The sequence below is a fragment of the Centroberyx gerrardi genome, chromosome 4 (genome assembly GCF_048128805.1).
Source record: "Centroberyx gerrardi isolate f3 chromosome 4, fCenGer3.hap1.cur.20231027, whole genome shotgun sequence".
Classification (NCBI taxonomy): domain Eukaryota; kingdom Metazoa; phylum Chordata; class Actinopteri; order Beryciformes; family Berycidae; genus Centroberyx; species Centroberyx gerrardi.
The window spans coordinates 31,848,530-31,870,858 of record NC_136000.1 but is presented as its reverse complement, the minus strand read 5'-3'; the positions used below and the strand labels follow the sequence as shown (position 1 = coordinate 31,870,858).

The following is a 22,329-nucleotide window of genomic DNA, read 5'->3' as shown; positions in this document are numbered from 1 at the left end:
TTCAGATTTGTATTCTGATAAGTGCTCTATAAATACTCCATAGAATAACAATTACAACAACAACAATAATAATATCAGAATTATATATATAAAATATTTCAAAAGTATTTATAGAGCACTTATCAAAACAGTGTTACAAAGTGCTGTACAGAATAAATAAAATCACAGCAAAAAAATGTTACATGCTACACTTATGCCATAATATAGGTACTGAATGTATCGGCTCTTTTGGTCTTTTTCACCGTATTGTCCTTAGCGCATGTGTATCGGTACTGTGTAACATTGCAAGTTCATGTGGTTGGTGTCATAGCTCATATGACACCGAAATAATTCCTGTGCATTTACTTAGTCAATAAAGTGACTGATTCAGATGAGGAACAATTCAATATAATCTGCATGGAATCGTATAGAATATTACTTAAAGTGAAAATCGACAGGATTCTTGTCTCTCTTGATTTTGGCGACACTTTTGATAAGTTAATAGTAAAATAAGACTTGATAAAATGAGTAGTCATTGCTTTGGTGTTTTCCACTCAATGTTGGCACTGGCCCAACATACCGTAATAATAAAGATACTCAGTGTAGACTGCAGCTTCTCATATTTCTTCTACTTTCTGCTATTTATTCCACGCAAACCGCTGTTTGTTCTTTCCGTAAATGTAAAATCACGCCTGCATAGGTGTTTAGAGCAGCAAATGTAAAAGCTTTCATGAACCGGCTATAGGTTGAATCACTACTGTATGGCATCAATCGGCAATGGAGAGTAGCAAAATGGATATTTATTTACAGTGTATGTATAAGTTGCGGATTACTACTTTAAAGATATTCAAACGTAACTATGTCTTTCTTCCTTTCTTTCTTTTCTCACCTCATTTGAAATGATCATTAGGCCAAGACCAACCCATGTTTGACACTCTCCATGGTCAAACACTGGTAAATAGTGACTTTAGGTCTATGGGTTATGCTGTATACCATAGGTATTTGTTGAAAAATAGTCACTTTCCGTAGACTGTACTGTATGCTATTGGCTTACAGAGAAAAATAGTTACTCTCTGAGTTTACATACTCACAAAAGAAGGGAAAACTAAATTAAAGGACACAAGTTTGGCAGATTTGCGTGATGTAGTTACAAGAAATCTTACATTTGACTCGTCCTGAACTTCATGTTGAAGGTTGTATAGACATGGGATGTTATAGGAAAAAATGGAGAGACTAAAATGAATCATTATTAGATTGGATGGATTATTATCAAACCTGATACACATTATGCAAGCTGAATACCAAGTTGTAATGATTTTGTTTGTGGTAGAACCTTGATATCTATCGATATATTCTATCGATATATTCTAAGCTCACACACACAAGATGTTCTTGAAAGGAGCTGAGAGCTTAAAATGGCAGAAGCTGGCTGCAGTGTAACTCATTCTTATGTCATTTTTGTTGGATGACAACATTTCTCGAGTATCCAAACCGAGTAAATGTGTTCTCTTGTCCTGGGAGCCAGGCTCATTTTAAACATACTAGTACTGTTGTTTTATAGAGCCACACCAGAAATAGGCCTGCAACCCATTTTGGTTACCAAGCATTTGAAAGACACTGACATGCTATGGCATCGGTCTGGATTATTGCTTAATTAAACTTGATATAGAGAACGTCAGAAAATATCAGGTTCTGGTGCTGCGCTGGTGGCCGGTTGGAACTTGAGTATAAAAAGCATCAGCGGTGATGTCTGAGGCCAGCTGGATTGAGATAGCTACGGTGAAAGGAACAGTGACAGAGGGAGGGGGGGAGTGGGGGGTGGCGGGTGGATAGGTAATACGGTATGTGTGTGTGTGTGAATGACTGCATGTAGGATGGAAACCCTATTTGCAGGTGTATTGAGAGAGCAAAACACTGACAGAGAACAAGTGTGCTTGAAACATAAAGATAGCCATGATGGAAAACCTGTGTGTGTGTGTGTGTGTGTGTGTATGAGAGACAAACATAGACAGTTATGTTGAAAGCAAGTATAGTTACAGTGGTGGGGACGCGATGATTGACGCGATGATGTTTGTGTGTTCTCGGTGCTGTGTGTGTGCATGAGAGAGAGAGAGAGAGAGAGAGAGAGAGAGAGAAGCATAAAATAGTATAGATTGTATAGATTGTCAGCTCTATCTATAGATATAGATGGTGGACTCTGGTGGAAACCTTACATGTATGATTGTAACTGTATACCATGATATAGTATTACATTGCTAAGCCATATAGCTGTAGGCATAGTGGCAGCAAGTAGCTAAGACAACACAGACAGGCATAACTTAAAAAATACAGTTAAAGCTGCATGAGGCAAGATTGTAATGTAAAGTACTAAAGTAAGTAAAATACAGCTGTCTTATGATAAGTGAAAATTATTTTCACTGTACTGTGACATCTTTTTCCTTGGATGTTCTGTTGATGCAGTTTGAGTTTCTGTAGGTGGGGCTCTTTTCTTTGTCTGTTCAGCCATTCTGGCTATCACTGTTCATGCTACAGTTCTTCTTCTATTTATTCCAAACAAACCGCTGTTGCTGCTTCCGGAAACTTAAAACGCATCACTTCCTGTGCACCAGAGGATTTTTCCCGGGAAAGACCTACCTGACACCAGGTGTTTTAGCCCTGCAAACATTTTTGTAGATAGAAATAATCTTGGTTGAGTTTAACCTCAGCAGGCTAGCCAACTAGCATAATTACCTATATAGCTATTATGACTAGTTTGAACTTGGAAGGTCAGCTAGGCTAACTAGCTAACCTAGATAACTTAGTATGGCTAAATTGCATTTTTTCAGTTAGTAGCAAAATATCAGCTGCTTCCTCTATTACCTCTTGTCTTCTTCACTGGGCTTCACTAAGCCCAAGTAGCCATAGAGTTTCAGAACTCCTTTTGAAAGTTTATCCCCTTCTTCACCCAATATATTGTGTTGTTGTGCTGCTTTGCTGACAGTCACCGTTTTTTAGTGGGTGAACTTGTCAAACTTCAGTTTAGGAGCTTCCCATAGACAACCAGTGTATGTAATCAATCAAACTGCATCATATCAAAGGTAGACGACTCTGACTGGCTGAGATCTGATTTTTAATAAAAGGCTAATATTGGCAAACTGCCAGTCTATCCTTAATTCAAACCTAACCCTGTAATACATAAGAAACAAGAAATCACCATCTGATATCTTCTATTATCCATGTTTAAAAGTTGAGTGATAGGAAACCTGTGCTTTAGTGTTTAATAGCTTCTTGCAAAACTTACATTCAAGCCCTATTTGTGACTTATGACAGTTACTGCTGCCATAATGGATAAATCTGTGCGGTTCCCTGTGGGTCTTCCAGCTGTCCTGGTTGTCGTTTCCAAACAGCAAACCACCATCACCACCATCCGCTATCCTTTCGTCTGCCTGCATCCCAGACCTAATGCATCCTTGACGGTGAATAATGAAGTGATAACAGGTGTAATTCCTGCTGTTAAAGCTGGAGACAAAATGTCGCCTCCCTCGCAACAGGCATCTTAATGAGCAAAGTCATTATAATGCTAAGCTTACAGTGCAACAGCAGCTGGCCTGAAGGCGACAGAGATATACAGCATAGAACAGAATGGAATGGAATAGAAAAATAAAGAAAAACTTTTTCATTATGCAGCCAGATTGAAGCGTGCAAGATTACATAGCAACTGACCTCAAGGCTTGTAGCAACTGATAGAAATGCCCCTGTTTCTCCAAATGAGCCAACAAGGTAATAAATCCTGACATTACAATATTTTCTGTTTTTGATATTGTCATACATCATTACACTAACTGGAAATTATAACATGCATTAATGTCATATAAATGAAATAAATTAACAAATAATGTTAATATAATAAATTGACACATCTCTGACAGTTTGTTAGGGTTAGGGTGTACATTATATTACATTGTCAGTTGCTACAAGGCTACGAAGATAGACAAAATAGAATGAAATAGAATCAAACTGAGCAGAATGGGATTTGAATATTCAATGGCTCAAACTACAAAAGAGTTGACAAACCAAAGTTAACTATCACAACATGATTTCAGAAGCGCTGTTTAACAAGCATGCATTAAAAAGTAGGAACTTTACAGTTACTGCATCTATATGACGTGTCTAGTCTAGAGTTGTAGTTCTATACTCGGAACACAGCAAAGTGTAATTGGCGACATCCATTCCCAGTGCATCGCGGTGAGCTCTGAAATCTGAGATGTGCTTCATTAAAATCCCCATCCACCTGCCATGTGGTCATATCATAACTATTCTCCCTCTTAATGTAATGCGATAGGACCATGGGTTAAGACAGAAGCTGTATTGCGTTTGGATTGGCTTAGAGAAAAGTGGATAAAGCCATGGCCACCTGTCTAGATAAAAGCTGGGAGTGGATCCAATGCCCATCACCCAGGATCTTTGTTTAAGAGGGGTCACACTATGGCAGATACTGATAGTTGTGTTGGCCTAGATAGAAGCACTGGCTTCTCTACCTCAAGGATAAGTTAGATTTTGGACCTATATGTAATTTTATCTTATATAGAATTATATAAAATTGACTCCTGAGTCTGCTGTCAGTTGAAATGGCGGGCTCCTGTTGCTAGCCTCTTGCTAGTCCATTATGTATAATTCCGTTGCTCGCTGTGTGAACACACAGTTAGCACAATATGATATTATGGCACAATAAAAAATTATATTAAAACAGCTTTGGAAATTGTTTTGAACAGATATGAGAAAGATATTTAGGTCTCAATTTCACAAAACGATTACGGAAATTATCTCAACTTTCATTTTTACGCTATATTTACACAGGTCTCCAGCGTTAGTCGGGAGGCCATCTTATAAACATCTGCTCAATGTCAAAGTGATTGCTGGGAAGCCATAAAGCTGCACTAGGCAAGATTTTTATGTGAAAATACACCTATCTCATCAGCCTATCACAAAGTGAGGCTACAAATTGCTGTAGTTATTTAGCGTAGCTTTGACATGGCTTCCTTGAAAAAATTCCCAGTCAAACAAAAATACCTATAATAATACCCTACCCTAATTACCTCCACCACCAAAGTTAGAAGGAGGTTATGTTTTCACCCCTGTTCATGCTGCCAAGCTAATGCTAACACAAGACAGTCTGTTTGTCTGTGTGTTAGCAAGATATTTCAAAAAGCTATGAACCGATCTGGCTGAAATTTAGCTAGCTCTTGGCCCAAGGATCAGTTGATAAGATTTTGGTGATCTGGATTTAGATGATTAACCACATAACTATTATCCTGCTTTCATGTGGGGTGGAAAAGTCCAACATTTAGGACTTCCAAATAACAGTATTGCATTCACATGCTAGTTTGTTGGAAAATCAAACCTGGAAGACAAACATGAACTGTTACAGAGGCTGCAGCTTTGCAGGTTGGAGAATTGTTCACTGTTGGCGGAGGTTTGCGCTCTACTGAGGTCCTTCTAGTTTTCAAAATGAAAAACTGCATACGGACAGCACAGAAGCCACTGTAAAACCACATTGCTTGCTATGAGTTGAGCAGCTATAAAAAGCAGCTCAACTCTTAGTAATGTGAGTAGTGTTGAAACATTGTTTTACTGTACTGCGGAGTCCCAAAATATCAATACAATGTAAAACATAGTTTTGCTGTGTTTAAATGATGGGGTCACTGACCTCAATGTGGAGTGACCCTCTGTAGTCTGAAACACTGCTGATGGCTCACACAAGGCATTTCGCACTTTGCTGCATTGTGTCATAAAGCATGACTCTGGCAATTTTTGACCTGGACCCTTTTTTTCCATCTTTTTCCCTCATACCGATTGATTCTGACCAAACTCAATTGTTTCACCGTAGAGCTACATGCATACATGAGATTTTGGTCAGAATTGAAAATAGAAAATATAGTCCACATCGAAAAAGGATGCTGAAAGAGTCATGCTGTAACCTGCCTCAAGAAACTGCATAGAAGGGGCATTCTGGTGGGTCAGTGGTCTAAGGCTCGTAGCATGTAAAAGGTGACGTCCCGGGTTTGAACCTGGCTCTCTCCAAATCCTTCCTATCTCTCTCTACTTTGAACTCCAACGCAAAAAAAATTGCATAGAAACCAGTCCTCCAACAAGCTGATCTGTGCCACAAGGGGAAACACCATAGAAACCATGTCAGCAACATGTCGATCCAAGCCAGACTTTGCTCTGCATTTTATTTAGCTGCATGAGCGAGTGGTAAGATGCTACAGTTGGCTAATAGGCACGTTTTACATATCTTATCCTATAATCAGAGTAGCTGTTACCTCTCTGTTTAGCAACAGAGTCTCTCATTACAGTAGCTCAACACAAGTCTGTGCACTGTATGACTCAAGGTATTCAAAGAGACAGATTATTGGCCACATTAAACAAGCTCAATGCATACAACACAGTAAGCTATTTAAATCTGGCAGATAGTTGGCCACTGTAAGTGGTCTCTTTATACAACACATATTTTAATAAGCGAGATGTTTGGCCACCGCAGAATATTTCTGTTTAACCTGCAGAATTTAATCAGGCATATATTTGGCTACCCCAGCTGACCTCATTCACATGGCGGCCATTTTGAACCCTCGGGGTAGAAGACTCTGGCCAAATAACGAATCCAACAATGCCACTTGTGTCCTTGTGGAGAAAGTGCTTCCCAAGCATTTCCTTACAGTTTGAGATGAGTTGTGAGCTTGAAGTTGTGTCTCAAAATTGAATATTAAAAACAAAGCTAAGAGGACTTTATGTCTGGTAACAATATATTGCAGTGTAATGTCCCTTTGTATGTACATACAGTATCTTTGATATGCATTGTGTTGTCTGACTTTAGGACGTTAGGTGGGGATGCTAGGTCAGAGACTATTATATTGAGGAGACAGCACTCTACCAGTTTTGAATGGGAAAATCTGTAGCGCTAAAGATGGCGTTACCGACAACGTGAGACATGTCAGCAAAACTGGCCAATCGACACACCTTTGTGTGCATATCATACTTTCAGGTTCACGCAGCAGCAAAACGTTTTACGACAAGATTTATGACAACGGATGCAAGTGGGGGGTAACAATGCCCGTACAACTTTGACAATAATTTGAAATAACATTTTAATAACACGATATCCCCTACTGTGGACTACATGCATGACATGACTACCATACCAGGGCTGCCGCGTATCTTGCCCATGCCCGCATTTATCAATACACAGGATATGATGTTAATATCCCTTGTGCCATAATAAAAGGTGAGCATTTGTATAGAGGCCCAATTCAGAGTTTAACAGAATGATATACTACCATACCAATGAGTACCATAGAAAACATCAGGCTACACCGTCATAAATCTACAGCACCATAAGACAGGCAGCAACATTCACCAGCTGCCTACTCTAATTTCAGGGTGAGTGAGTGTAGCCAAATCATTGGGGTTATCAAGTGGGCACCCTCCTTCACCCATGTTTCGTTGAATTAGGCAACGACACCTCATGAAGGCTCAACAGTGTATTCCAGCGACCCAGAAACACCCCCCTTTGCCCAGACTCAGCAGACCCAAGTCGACTACACTACTGTTGCTGTCACATGCACCTTGTTATCAACAACACTACTTTACATCACACACTACCATCAATATCCCTTTCTAATCAGGACATTAAGTTACACGCTACATCTAAACCCCACCAAGTCACACATACTATGATGTTTACATCCTACACCGCCCAAGCAGAGAGCAGATACCCGACCAACTCAGCAGTCCGCATATCCACATTGTATCTGCTTAAGCAAAGCTAAGTCTGACTGGCCATGCTGGCTTGTCTGTCAGCTTCTCATCGAATGCCAGGGCCCGCTCAGCTGTCCACCCACCCTCAATGTTTATATAAGTCACACGATTAATAAGAGGCCCCACCCCCCTCCATCAATTACCCCCCACCGAATGTATCCCCTCTCGACTGTGCATAGAACGCTGGCCATAACGCACACAACACCAACTGTGTTCCCTTTTTCTAGCATCGTTTGGGACCTTTTTGCTAAGTTCGGATCATTTTGACAGGTGTCAACATGCCATGTGGACACCAAAAATCGGCTGTCTCGGTCTTCTTCCATTTAGACCGTGGTGCGGATCATTTTCGTAACTTTGATCAAATCTGAACCAAAGAGAGGAAATTACGATATGTTCGCGATGATTTGCTCTTTCACGGCGGGTTGTTTGGGTTGTTTTTAGCCAAATTACAGCAAAAAGGAAAGAGTCAGTAACCATATTCTTTTCTCTTTTTTCAGTTGGCAAGGAGCCGCTATTGTTCTTCAGTGCAACACTGTACACCTGCCGCCTTGGTTAATATTTTATGAAAACGAACGTATACACTCACCTAATGCACACATGCTGTTGACAGCAGAGTTCTTCTGTCTTGTCGATATTTTCCCAAGTAATTTGACCCGTCGCTATATAGATTTTATGCCTTGAAATCTCACTAGCTAGAGAGAAACCTACTGGCTGCCCCAGAGGAAGTATGTGCGACGCATCACAGAGGATTACGTCGTCAAAATAAAAGTCCCCTGGAATACTACAGGGTCGCAAGTGTGAAACGAACAGCACTGCAATGTAACAACCTAGCGAGCTCAACCTTGCTGTGCCAGACTAAACCATTTTTTTACATAATAGGTGAAAGTAAAATTGTTTTCAATCGCTCTGCCATGGAAAATTGGAAAATAAAATAAAAAAATATTCAGCTTTTATGTGACTCATAAATACCACCTAAAGTTCTCACAAGTATAGATTTTTGACAAAATATTCCAGAAGTTTATTGATAATTAGACCATGGCTCCCTGGTCCCAGGACAACTGCCCGGGACAACTGCCCTGGTTGTCCCCCCCCTGTCGGCAGGCCTGGTTGATACCATGGCAATGACAAGTGTATGGGACCATATACGCACATATACATATGCCATAAACCAGACTTGTCTTGAATGTTGTAATCTTACCGTTTCTGCAAGCAGTGGCTCGGTTAGCGGAACAAAGACTTTTTTCTGTGACAACAGCGTCCTTTGGAACAAATTTTAACATTCTGTGTTGTATACAATTCATCAGTGTTCCTAAATATGTAACGCAAATAATTATATGTATGTCAGAACTTTAGATATAGACAACTCCCCATTCAAAGAGATAGGAGTCTTGCTGCATTCATGTTATAGGGGGACTCAAACTCAAATGTATTCTCACTGGGTTAGGGTTAGGGTTAGTTCATGTGTTAAGTTTGAACCAAGCTGGAACATGTCAGCGCTCTCAAGTTGTTGCTTTTAACCTTCAAGTTGTTTGGTTATTCCCATATGATTTGAACGCAGCATAAGCTTCAACTTCCTGGATTTAGCTGCAACTTCCTAAACGGTGTAAAGTATCTGAATACCAAGCATTTCTGTTCCACTAGCACCTCATCAGCAGACAGCTGAGAAGGTGGCGTGTGTGTGTGTGTATGTGTGTGTGTGCGCAGGGAGAGAGAGAGAGAGTGCATGTGCGTTTACATGTTTATGTGTATACATGCTTGTGTGTGTGTGTTTCATGTGTGTGTCTGAGTGTGTGTGCATACATACAGTATGTATACATCCAACTGTGTGTGTGGTGAGAAGGGGATATTCTGTTTCTTAGTCTCTCTCTTGGGATACACACACTAATGAGCACACATATATACAACACACACACACACACTTATAAGCTGCAATGATGTGAGTGATCCTGCCACCTAATTCATCAGCTAAATAAGACGACAGACGTCCACTGGATGGCAATGGAAAATATGTGATGTGTGTGTGTGTGTGTGTTTGATTAGGCTATTGGCATAATTTGTTCTCTACAGTCTCTAACATAAAGTTTCTTTCTTTCTCTCTCTCTCTCTCCCTCTCTCTCTCTCTGCAGAATGCAGGAGACATTGAGAGTACACTGAATATCCTCAGTGTTCTGGATGAACTGCTGTCAGCCGGTAAGCTCCGATAACTCGTGACCACCTCGATGTACTTCATATGAAATTATCATGGAGAGGAATTTTCACATTTTCTTGTGAATACTATTTTATTATTGATGGAGCAAGATACATTAAACAAACATAGTAGTCATATGCTGACAAAAAATAAAATACAAGGGCAAAGATTCAAATTGTTTGCTCAGATTAGCGATAACAAGAGAGATTAAAAGGTGTGGTTAAAGAAAATCAAAATAAACTGGTAATACTACTACTGATTATTATTCCAAAAAGGATACGAAAAGGAAAATTATTATGAAAGGATTATGTGACAATAGTAAGAACTGGACACGATCCGATGATAATATTATTGGATGCATTATGTTTAATACCCCCATTGGCTCTATTTGTATTTATATCCTATTTTTATTTGCTCTATCCTGTTACTACTCGCTACTGCAACAGCCTAATTTCCTCACATTTCCCCAATGAATTAATTTAGTTTAGGCTATGGAAATGTGTAAAAAAGGCATTGTGTAAAAAAACAAAACAAATGCGGTCAGTGTCCGCCAAGATACTAACTCATACATACATGATCACGTACAAAATTACGTACGAAGCTTTTTTTCGCAACATGATCTCACACAAATATGTGAAATGAAGACAAACTCTGAAACGCTGATTTATGTGCTGTGGATACGTATAAAATAACATTTCTCCACCACAAACTGAATTACATTCCCCCACAACAAATTGAAATGCATTCCTCCACCACGAATTGGATTACATTCCAAAGGTTGGTTAACGGTTAAGTTTAGGCAAGTAAAATTACTTTGGTTAAGTTTAGGCAAGTAAAACAACTTGGTTAAGGTTAGGGAAATGGTTTGGTCATGGTTAAGTAAGAAAAACGTTAAAAATTAAAATGTGACTTACGGTTGAAATGTCCTTTGTAAACGCTGGGAATTGAACCCCGGTCGCCGACATCGAAGGCAAACGCATATGCCCATCCACAACTGCGACCACAACATGCTGTCCACCATGCTACTTCAATGTCACACTACTTCCTGTTTATAGTCGTGTCTCCTTCACGTAACCGTTTCATGCTGGGAATACATAATGTTAACACTTAACGTTCCACCAACATGTAATTTGCTGTTAACAAGTCATGTTCATGTCACGTTTTTCTGTGAGATCAGGTTGTTTTGTCGTGTTGGCCGACAATGACCGCAAACATTTTTTCCCCCATTGCCTCTCAGGGCTTCCGTAGCTTACCCATCAATTATTCTCCTCTCTCTCTATTAAGGTACAGATCGTCGTATCCACTATATGATCAGTAAAGGCGGCAGCGAGGCCTTGCTGACTGCCCTGGTCAACACCGGCCGCAGTTTCAGTCCCAACTTCACCCTACTACTGCCACTACTGCACCTACTGGCAAAAGTCGGACACAGAGGTGAGGATGGATGAATGGATGGATGGAAATGATGGTTAAATATATAACAACCAGGCTAGAAAAAGAGAGATACATTAAAAAGATTGTTGTGTTGTGGGTGTTAAGTCAATTCAGTAACATTATACGTACAAGTGAATAGTCTGAAAGTAGATTTGTTTCCAAGTTTAGGTGACACAGAAAACATAGAATATAAAGAAGGAAAAGTCATGTGGTGAGAGACAAGCTCTAAAGCAGGGGTCTCAAACTCAATTTACCTGGGGGCCGCTGGAGACAGAGTCTGGGTGAGGCTGGGCCGCATCAGGTATTCCACAAGAAAAGCTTTGTTAAAAAAATTCCAATCTTCTCAAATGTCTTTATTTTTATTTTTTAACACAAAATAAGATTTAAACGTCTTTATTAACAGTTCTTTAACCTCAATGGGTTCTTCTGAATATGAATTGTCCTGAACATGAATGGAACATTGAAGAACATGAACTGTTCTTCTGAACATGGCTTCTCTTGCCTACTCCTTGCTGCTAGAGACCTGGCAGCGCTTCCTCTCGCATAGCTGAGCCACATTTGGCTTGAGGGAGGAAGCAGTTGAGACCCTCAGTATGGCTTGAAGATGATTATCAGTAAGTCTGGACCTGTACTTGGACTTATTGAAGTTCAAGGTGGAGAAGAGCTTTTCGCACAAGTATGTGCTCCCAAAAAGGCACATGGTCCGCTTGAACATTCGGGAAAGCTCAGGGAAGCTGGGGGTCAATTCTCTCAAAAATTGCCCAAGCTTGTCTGCTTTTCCACTCACCTAGTAGTGTTCATCGTGTGAGGCAATGCAAATAGCGCGATGCAAATAAAAAATAATGACCCACAAATAACGGTGCGACCCTATAATTGGTCCGGTTTACCGGGGACTGTTATCGCCGACGGACAGGTGTCGCTATGTGACTGCAGACTACATTAGGCTACACTGAGTTCCTTACTTTTCTTTTATCCCGCCGCGTACGCATCACTTTGATTTATTTTGTCAGAGAGAGACATATATACGTATAATGTCCCGCTGGGCAGCAACTTAAAAAACTTTTTTTTGGAAGTGTTGTGAACGCAGCACGCTGGGACGAATGTCCGCGTGTGCCAAATAGAAACGAGGCAGCCAGCCAGGCACGGAAGAAAACTCTCCATGGCAACGCTGCTGTAACTTTCACTCATTGAGAAATGTTTCTCTGCTTGCATCAAGCCCGGTCGATGTCCCACCCCTGAGAGCCATATACCCCACCGTGATTGGTAGGTTCGTTCAGCTCCGCACACAATACTGTAAAGTGCCATCCATATAAAACTCGCGGGCCGCACTAACATTAAACTTTCATATTAAGGTGGGGGCCACAAAATATCGTCTCGCGGGCCGCAATTGGCCCGCGGGCCGCGAGCTTGAGACCCATGCTCTAAAGCCTGCAGCACAATTTGTGTTGTAGCAGATGGGAAGTCCATACCTTAGTTTTTGAAGACGGCGTTTCAAACGCATTCTGCCTTTGCAATGACACCGATGGTAATTTGTTACTTGGTTTACAATGTTCAGGGTGTTTTTATAGGCTAGTAACGGCAACTGTTAACTCAATTAACTCAAGCTATGTTGCCACTGCAGCATGGCCACTCATCTTTATGTTATCAACTACCACTAGCTAAAGATATTGATACAATTTAACAGCATTAATGCTAATGAGCAAGGCTAACTATGTAAGACAATCAGATTTACGTACAGTTTTTTTAAAAACTTTTATTTATTTAACATTACCCTACAGAATAAGCTGTAGTGAAGTTCATGTTATTTGCTTACCTTCACAGCAGTGGTTCAAGTCTGATCTGTTCTGGTCACATCCCAAAAATAAGTTGAAGAGTTGACATATTTATCAATCAAAATTTACTATAAGAACACCCTAAAGATTAGCTAATAAACCACATAACAAATTACTGTCATGGACTTTGCTATGGTAGAGTGTGTTTAAAACTCCACTGAGAAACAAATTGTGTTCCAGGCATTGGCATCTGTCTCCAATTAATGCTCAAGTGGATGAGTCTGACCTATCTGACTTTACAGTTTCCTTGCTGTAACAGAGGAAATTGTCTTGTCTTTAGTCCTTGTTTCTATTCCAAAGCACTACAAGTTGTAACTTGAGAAGAGTCAGCTCAGTTAAAGCAATATTCCGCTTAGTTTTAACATGGGGGTTATTCGGCACTTGAATGCCATGAAAAACAGAATATAAACTACTCACCAAGATCAGACGCAGCTGGACGAGTTTGTAGCATTTGTAGCATTTGAATGAGGCCACGAAAACAGCCTGAAAACCCTAACCTGAACAAGCAGTTCATGGATTTGTTAGCTAGCGAACTGTTCAACATGCAACTACTAGCAACCACTAAAACTAGCTTCTACTAGATATGTTAGCTAGTGTGCAAATCACATTTGTCTGCGAACTATGGTTAGCTAGCTGACAAGCTAACTTTATCTAAATGCAAAATTGATCAGATGTATCACTGATAAAATGATCAGTTCTCAGTCAAAATTATCCATGTCTATTGAATTCTGTTGAGACAGCCAACTCATAAGTTTAGAATCACAGCCTGAGGACCTCAAATATGGCCGCCAGTGGTTCTCAACGTGGGGTCCGGGGACCACCAGGGGTCCTTGAGGGGGTTCCAGGGGGTCCCCAGCAAATTGATGAATTGTTAAACTTCACCATTATTTCATTAGAGAATGTAGAAGAATGACTGTTTTGATCATAGTTTGTCTGTTATCTCTCTACCTACAATATAGAGTCATAGAATTCTGGACAAAATCATACCTAACAATAAAAATATTCTCAGATTTGGGTCCAAGAGACAAAATCTCATCAAATGGGGGTCCGTGGCTCTAATGTGGACTAAATTAGGGTCCTTGATATGAAAAAGGTTGAGAAGCGTAATGTTACATCACTGAAAGCCCTGTATTAAAGAACAGGGTCACCTATCCATTGTTAGACGAACATTAATCTGTATGTGTCCCTGAGAGTGTGTGTGTGTGTATACGATATGGATGCCTTTCCAGCAGAAAACATGAAGTCACCCATCCATTTCTGCACAAATCCACACTGACACGGAGAGCACTGTGTGTGTGTGTGTGTGTGTGTGTGTGTGTGTGTGTGTGTAAGTGAGTGTAGGTGGGTGACTTTAACAGTGACTTCTTTCTTGCACTGGTGAGGTATCAAGCAGGAATAGGGCATGCTGACAGTTTGGAACACTGTAACAAGTGTGTCACCGTTTTTGATAATACAGCATGGAATCTCACACGTGCGCACACAAACACACTCACACTCACACACACAGTGCTGTCCTTGTCAGTGAGGATTTTCATACTTGTGAACTTATGGGTTTGAGTGCTGAAAGTTAGGCACCCAGAAGTGGGTGTCAGGAATATCAGTCTGCACCAATGTTCAAAACCCATGTAAATATAGCGCCAAAATGAAAGTTGAGACAACATCCGTAGTCATCCATAGCTGCTACCTGCATTGTTTTGTCAAATCAGGTCCTAAATGTTTTTCTGACATCAGTTCAAAGCAGTTTCCAAAATTGAACTTGGCCACCTCCTGCACGTCACCGTCTAGGTTTTATAACAGTGAACTACAGACTGTTATTAAAGGAAAAATCGACCCTAAAACAGTTTAACACTTAAAAAAATCAGATAATGGTAAAGTATCTTGCATTTCTAGGTCCATTTTGTTGATTAGTGGTGTATTTTTCTTATTCCCGTGGATAACTGGACAAATGTAGACAGCATGACGTCATGAGATATTTCCAGCACGGCCAAAATGGATAGGAGAAAATGTTTTGGAAACACTTTATAATAGCCATCCTTTATAAATGGTGAATTTATCATTATTTTGTTGGTAGTTATCAAATAATTAATTATTTTGACTTTCAACAGTTTACAAAGTAGTAAATGCTACAAATAATGTTATTTGATCATTACATAATGTAATAAAATCTGGGTTTCTTTCACAGTAACAGGTCTATGGAGTGTATAGATGTGCAGATGTGCATTGCAACCTTACTTAGTATGTGTATTTTTAAATGTGTGTGTGTGTGTGTGTGTGTGTATCCAGACCGTCATATAGGGTTGAAGGCGGAGGAGGCTGATGCTGTGCTGCTGACTCTGAATCTGCTGAAACAGAACAGCAAACATGCCAGGAGGGCTGCAGCCTGCCTTTGGGTCATCCAGGTCTTCTGTTCATCAGGTAGGAACACACACACACACTCAAAGGATAGGAGCACTCTTCTAGTCAGATAAAGTCATGTGATTATATAATTTTTTTTCCACAGAACGGTAGGAACTAAAGTTTGACTGATATGGGTTTTTGAAGGCCGATACCGATGTTTTTGGATTGAACCTGCAGATAGCCGATATTTTGTGCTGATATTCTTTGCCAATATATCTTCAAATTTGGGAATTGAGAATTTTATTCTTGCCAGGGTGGAAAAGCCTCTGAAATGGCATTTAGAGCATCATGGAACACTAAAACTCTTCATTGAATCCCAGGATAATGTTACTACTAACTACCACTACTAATAATAAAACATCTTGGCATACTTGTGTGGAATCTGGGGAACGTATTTACATTTTCACAAAATTCCCACACACCAGGCATGGCTATCATGTAAATAAAAGGGTTTCTCAGCCAATCATAAGGATATGAAGGAGGACATTTTTATTGACGTTCTGGACTCTAGTACCTGAGATTGTATCAAAGTAACCCAGCCCAGTGAAAACTTGAGATGGGATTGAGGGATAAAACTGACAGGACAAGGCTTTTCTCCATATAGGAATACTGCTTCATTTTTAAACTTTCACAATCTTTATTAAATCCCAAAAGGTAACAAGACAACACAATACTAGAGAAATCAGAGGTTTCAGTTTCCTGTAGCTTTAACGCACAGCTGCTGATAAATTCTGAGCTGGGTAAAAGTGCAAATTGTAATGAACAGACAATGTACCCTACAGTTTCTCCTGCATACAACAATGCAATGCGATTGTGTCTTACAGAAGAAGAAGAGTAGCTAGCTAGTCGCTAGCTTGTGAGCTAGCTAACGTTAGCTCACAAGCTTATTGTTTGTCAAACCAAAACAGCTTGCTACCATTAGGAGACAGCACCTAGGTTGACAAAACCACACTTGTACATGATTAGAATTTCAACAATTTATTTGTAATATAATGTTAAAAACTTCCTAAAATCGATACGTGAGTACATTTCAACCACCTGTCATGATGCTTGGTTTGTTTAGGAGATAGATACTGGGCGCACCCAGGTGCATCACATGAGTATCTGGCGCATTTTTTTGAAGCAATGATGTTTAATGTGGTGTCCGAAAACTTTGTTTGGTCATTGACCATATAGTTCACTATATGACAAACACTGCATAGGGAATAGTGAGTGAGTGAACGAGTGAACCATTCCAAACGCAGCTTGTGATGTGGTGTTGCTTTCCACTGTATACTGTCTAAGAAAGCAGAAATTACATATTATAGCCATCATACCCAACTTCATACTCAGCTTTCTTTATTGGGATTGGACAGTAATGCAGCCAAGTACAGTTGGCATTGCTGAAGTACCCCTTGTCACAGTAATGACAATATTAGTTTTTAGCCCTGCGATAGCAGGGGTTCTATGGATCACATTGTCGCTCGCTCGCTCGCTCTGTTCACCATTTTATGGTCACATGGGTTAAACAAAAAGGTGATCTTTGCATAACCATATGCGCCAGGTGTGTCGGAGAAGGACAAAATACAAATCTGTAGACTCCCGCACACTGTCTTCACTTCCAAGAATTTATTAAATGACACAACGTTTCGGTCAAGTGACCTTCGTCAGGTATCTGGAGTATCTTTCACATGAGTGAAAGAGTTAGATCAGAAGACCTGAATTTGAATCCCGGCAGAGATGCTTCTACAAAATTCAACGTTGTGGGGCTGTTACACTCTTAATCTTGTTATACAATTGTTAATGATGCGTATGCACAGTCTGAAAGGTCTTTTCTTCTCAAAAAGCATAGCTAGGGTATTATCAGCATAGTTGGAAAGGATTGGATTTCTTGGCCCATTGTAAAAAAGACTTGTATGCAGATGTATAAAATATCAGAATCTGGGCAGCTGTAACATCAACAGGACAAGCTGTGCATATTTAAACCCGACACTGTAACTGTAGCAATTTTAGTTATAGACTATAATTAGAATAACTATAGTCTTGTTATTGTTGTAGAACCAAAATGGATAGAAAGGTGTAATGCCAAGCTTTTCAAGGTGTGTGAAATAATATGTTTAGTCGGTCAAATATAAGACCTATTCAAGTCTATTAAAGTGTTTATTTCCACTAACAACCAGTATATGGTTACATATTTAACAGTGAAAGAGCGAGAGAGGGGTCATGTGTGCGGTACAGCAGGCACTTTAACGGCTGATGTTTTTTATGAGTCAGTAAAAGCAGGTCTCCGTGGCCATATATAAATAGAGAGGGATCCTCTCCATCCAAAACACATGCCTGCTTTATGGGACCATAGATGCAAGATGCAGTATCCTCTTCTCAAAAATTGATATACTTATAATCACTTCTAAAAAGGGGCTTTTATAGAAGTGTGGTTATGTAACAATGTTATAGGGTTGCTTTGACCATATCTTTTTGCCTGCTTAACCATAGAGTATGGTTTATAGAGGTTGAAAAAGCAGAGAGGAGAGAGAAAGTTCGAGATCAGTGAACTCTTAGGCAAACCTCCCATGTGTTTCTTTGTTCGTTTGGAATTTCAGAATGGGCACCATGTTGTCCATAAAGGGACACCTCTGTGTTTCAACTAATTTGTACATGATTTGGGCGCCAATTGCACTACTTCCTGATGGCTAATAAAACATAATTTAAAAAATCGCTAACTGTGACCATGAAAAGTCAGGCTGTTGTAGTTACTATCAAACCAAATTCAAATGGGGACAAATTCTTCATTACGCCGGGGACTATTTTCGGTGCTACGGAACTACTTTCCTGAGATGGAAAATGTGTTTACACTCTGCTTATTAAGTTGTTTGAGGAAAAAGTAGGCTGGCCTGGTGCATCGTGATGATGAAATATGCTGCCAGAGCAACGGCATGGCTCTTTGACGTGTTTTTAATAGTTTTTTTAATACAATGGAGTTGTATGGCTACTGAGACATGGCTTTATTGGGCATCGGCTACATGGACGAGACTTGTTAGGAAAACAAATTCATTGCTGATTTTGTTATTCTCATAGGATTTGTTGACGGTAAGAAATGCATTAAAAAACACCAGCCTTATCCTTTAATGAATAACCAGAGTATTCTCAATATTACCACAGAAACAGAGCTTATGTAGGCTATGACAACCAATAGTAAACAGGATAAGGTCTATACATCCCTGAGTACATCAGAACATAACATTACACTGTCCTGCTTTGTTGTAATCGGGATAAGAACTTTTCTTGGTTGGTTGTAAATATGATATGATGTTTATGTGTGCCATCTCAAAAACTGAATTCTTGAACATCCCAAACATCAAGGCAAATCCGTGAGCATATAAATGTAGTGTAGTCAAGAATTACTTTTACCCAATCTTATATTTTCAGTGTTGATGCTTGTTTTCCATGTCATTCTGAACATGTTGTGTAAGAATTAATGTTTGTTTTTTGTTTGCCATATGCTCCTTTCAGTTTCCACAGCAAACCTTATTGGGGAGAACCGTGGGCTGGACGCCATCTACCGGCTCATCTCCCCTTATACCACCAAGCATTTGCACACTATCAAGTATGTACCCAAACCCCCTGCACCCTACACAGTGTACCTAACATTCATACCCTCATCTCCCGCTTCACCACCAAACACCTTTGCATTGTCAAGTATATCCTAGTCCCCTACATATTATATTGCATCAGAAATCTTCTAACAACTACAGCTGCCGCCATCTTTGAGGACTCATTGGAGAAATGGCCATTTGCTAATAATGTCTAAGAATATCCAGGCCAGAAAAAGAGATATTTGAAAAAGATAGAAGTCAAGGGTGTGGAGCCATCCAGTAACGTTGTAGCTAAAAGTGAAGTGGAGCTATTTTTAGCAGCTATGACTGTCCTGTAACCATCATTTTAGCTGTAGAATACTATGAACCTCAACAATTTTGCCCAGGGAACCTCATTGGGTGTTATCACTGGGTTGGTGTTAGCATTTGTGTTGGAAGGTGGTAAATAAGTCATTTTCACCATTGGCGCTTATCCAAAAGCGCAAGGTGCTTGTCTGATTTCCCGTTAAGAAGCAGACATATGACATGGACCATGACGGTACCACGGTGGAACGCTATTAATGTAAACAAAAACGTCTTGGCTTTGTCAGCTAGCTAGCAAGCAAGCTAACTTAGAAAGAAACTACAAGTACAAAGCAACTTAATATGCAACAATTAGCCATCATCAGGTACTAGCTAACTTTAGCTAATGTGCAAATTGTTAGTTCACTGACTATGGTTAGCTAGCTAACTAACAAGCTAACCCATAACCTTAACCCAAACCATAACCAAGTTGTTTTACTTCCCTAAACTTTACCATAACCTTAACCCTAACCTTAACCAAACTTGTTTTACTTGCCTAAACTTGGTTTACTTGCCTAAACTTAACAGTTAACCAACCTTTGGGACGTAGTTCAATTTGTGGCGGAGGAACGTATTTAAATTTGTGGTGGAGGAACGTATTTCAATTCGTTGCGGGGAACGTAATTCAGTTTGTGGTGGAGAAACGTTATTTTCCCATAATATGTGTCCACAGCACGTAAATCGCCATTTTAGAGTTTGTGTTAATTTCACGTACTGTATTTGTGTGAGATCATGTTGTAAAGTTCTGTGTGCCCAGCACGAAACGGTCACATGACGGAGGCACGACTATAAACAAGTAGTCTCACATTGAAGTAGCGCAGAAAGTAAGGGTGTTGTGGTTGGGGTGGTGGATGTGTGTATGCGTTTGCCTTCAATAACCCTGACCCTACCCCGGGGTTCAATTCCCAACTATGAAGGAAATTTCTGTTGTGAGTCAAATTGGTTGACTTAACAAGTCGACTTTACAAGTCGTGTTCATTTCACGTATTTGTATGAGACCTTTCCCTAACCTTAAAGAGTAACTAAACCCCACCTAAATCTGTGGTGAAGCCTGATACCTAATGGTGAAAAGTAGGGTACTGAACTGGTCATCTGCTATTGGCTGGTCTCTGTGCCCTGTGATGTCACCCTCTATAGAGTACAACAGGTGGTGACATCACCTGGCACAAAGACCAGCCAATAGGAGAAGGCCAGTTCAGTACCGAGAACAGTTATCATATTGCAGCCGACAGAGGATACATTACAAACATCCGCCTTCTATATACTACCTCCTAGCTACCTAGATTTTTCAGCCGGCCCTGTGGCTCTGGTTAAAGAAAACCTAAAAATACTAACATTCGTATTAATTAAATTAAATTAAATTAATCAAATCTATTAAGTTTGTTCATAATGATCTCCATGTAGATATTTTCCTCAATATTACAGTTATGTCATAGTAGTGCCTTATTGACCTCTGACCATTGCTGCATGTTCAGGAGCAGAGTTAAGTGAAACCTTTGAGTCTACCAGAGAGTTAGCTACAGGCATTGCATGTTAGCGTTAGTTCACCCAAAAATGAAAATTGTCATTGTCATTATCTGCTCACCCTCATGTCAATCAAAGCACTAGTGAAGTTTATATGTCCACATAACACACAGCGATATCAGCCTTCCTCAAAACAAACAAACGGGAACTGGTTCTTTAGAGTTCCAAAAAGGGCAAAAAATGACCATGAAATTACTCCAGACAGCTTGTGCAGCATAGATACTGTAGATAGATAAGAACTTTATTAATCCCAGAGTGAAATTCAAATTACAATTGCAGCAGCAAGACACTTAGGACCACACATTAACCACACATAGACAAAACAAAGCACCAATCAGGTACATAATTAGGAGAATAAAAAATAAAGAATGAATACCAATGGAAGAATACACTATGTATGTACAACATATATGTGCAACATATGTGCAAATGTAGCCTATAGGTATGTTATATAGTATATGTGCAAATTGTTACATATGTCACAGGTGTGTGTGTGTGTGTGTGTGTGTGTGTGTGTGTGTGCGAGTTTAATGGCAGCAGGCAGGAACGACTTTGCATAGCGCTTACTGTACACAGCCCCTGTGTTAGTTGACCACTCCAGCCTATTGTCCAGGTGTAGTGTGTCTAGATACTTGTAGGTGCTCACGATCTCCACAGCCTCTCCCTCAATAGTGACAGGGGATGATCTTCTAAAGTCCGCCACAATCCCCTTTGTTTTACCAGTGTTGAGCAGCAGATGGTTGTGTTTGCACCCCTCAAGAAAGTCCCCTATCACACTTCTATATTCCTCACCCTACCCTCCCTTAATACAGCCCACTATTGCAGAGTGTGTCAGAGTTGTATCTAAAGTCTGAGGTGTAGATGGTGAATAAAAAGGGGGCTAGGACTGTACCCTGGGGGGCAAAACAATTTGTAGCAAAACAATTGCACTGTGGGTACAAAAGTCCAATATTTACCTCATTATCTCACCAAGGTCTGGTCACCCTAGAGCAATCTGGTGGAAGAGTCTTACTTTTTAATGATCTCTGTGTGGAATTGAGTTTTTGCAGCAACAAATAACAGGATACAGTAAATAATAAAAATAGGATATAAATGAGAACATAAACGACGTGGCAATATTATATGTTATATTAAGAAAGATCACCATCATACCAACATATTCTTGGTCTCAGCACGTCATCATTTTGCCACTGAACTCATGCATAATCTCTGCCTCTGGCGTAGGCTACATCCCCTCTCCTCTTGGATCGTATATCATCTTCCCATCTGT

At 40.0% G+C, this 22,329-nt stretch overlaps 1 protein-coding gene across 1 annotated transcript in view; it reads left to right on the top strand.

Annotated features, from left to right (window-relative positions):
- The window catches only part of agbl1 (AGBL carboxypeptidase 1), a 192,902-nt gene that overhangs the window by 24,066 nt on the left and 146,507 nt on the right, over positions 1-22,329 (top strand). The window contains exons 3-6 of the mRNA XM_078283012.1: positions 9,900-9,963; positions 11,246-11,392; positions 15,508-15,639; positions 19,111-19,204. Of these exons, the coding sequence (XP_078139138.1) occupies positions 9,900-9,963; positions 11,246-11,392; positions 15,508-15,639; positions 19,111-19,204 (437 nt within the window). The remainder of the gene's footprint in view (positions 1-9,899; positions 9,964-11,245; positions 11,393-15,507; positions 15,640-19,110; positions 19,205-22,329) is intronic.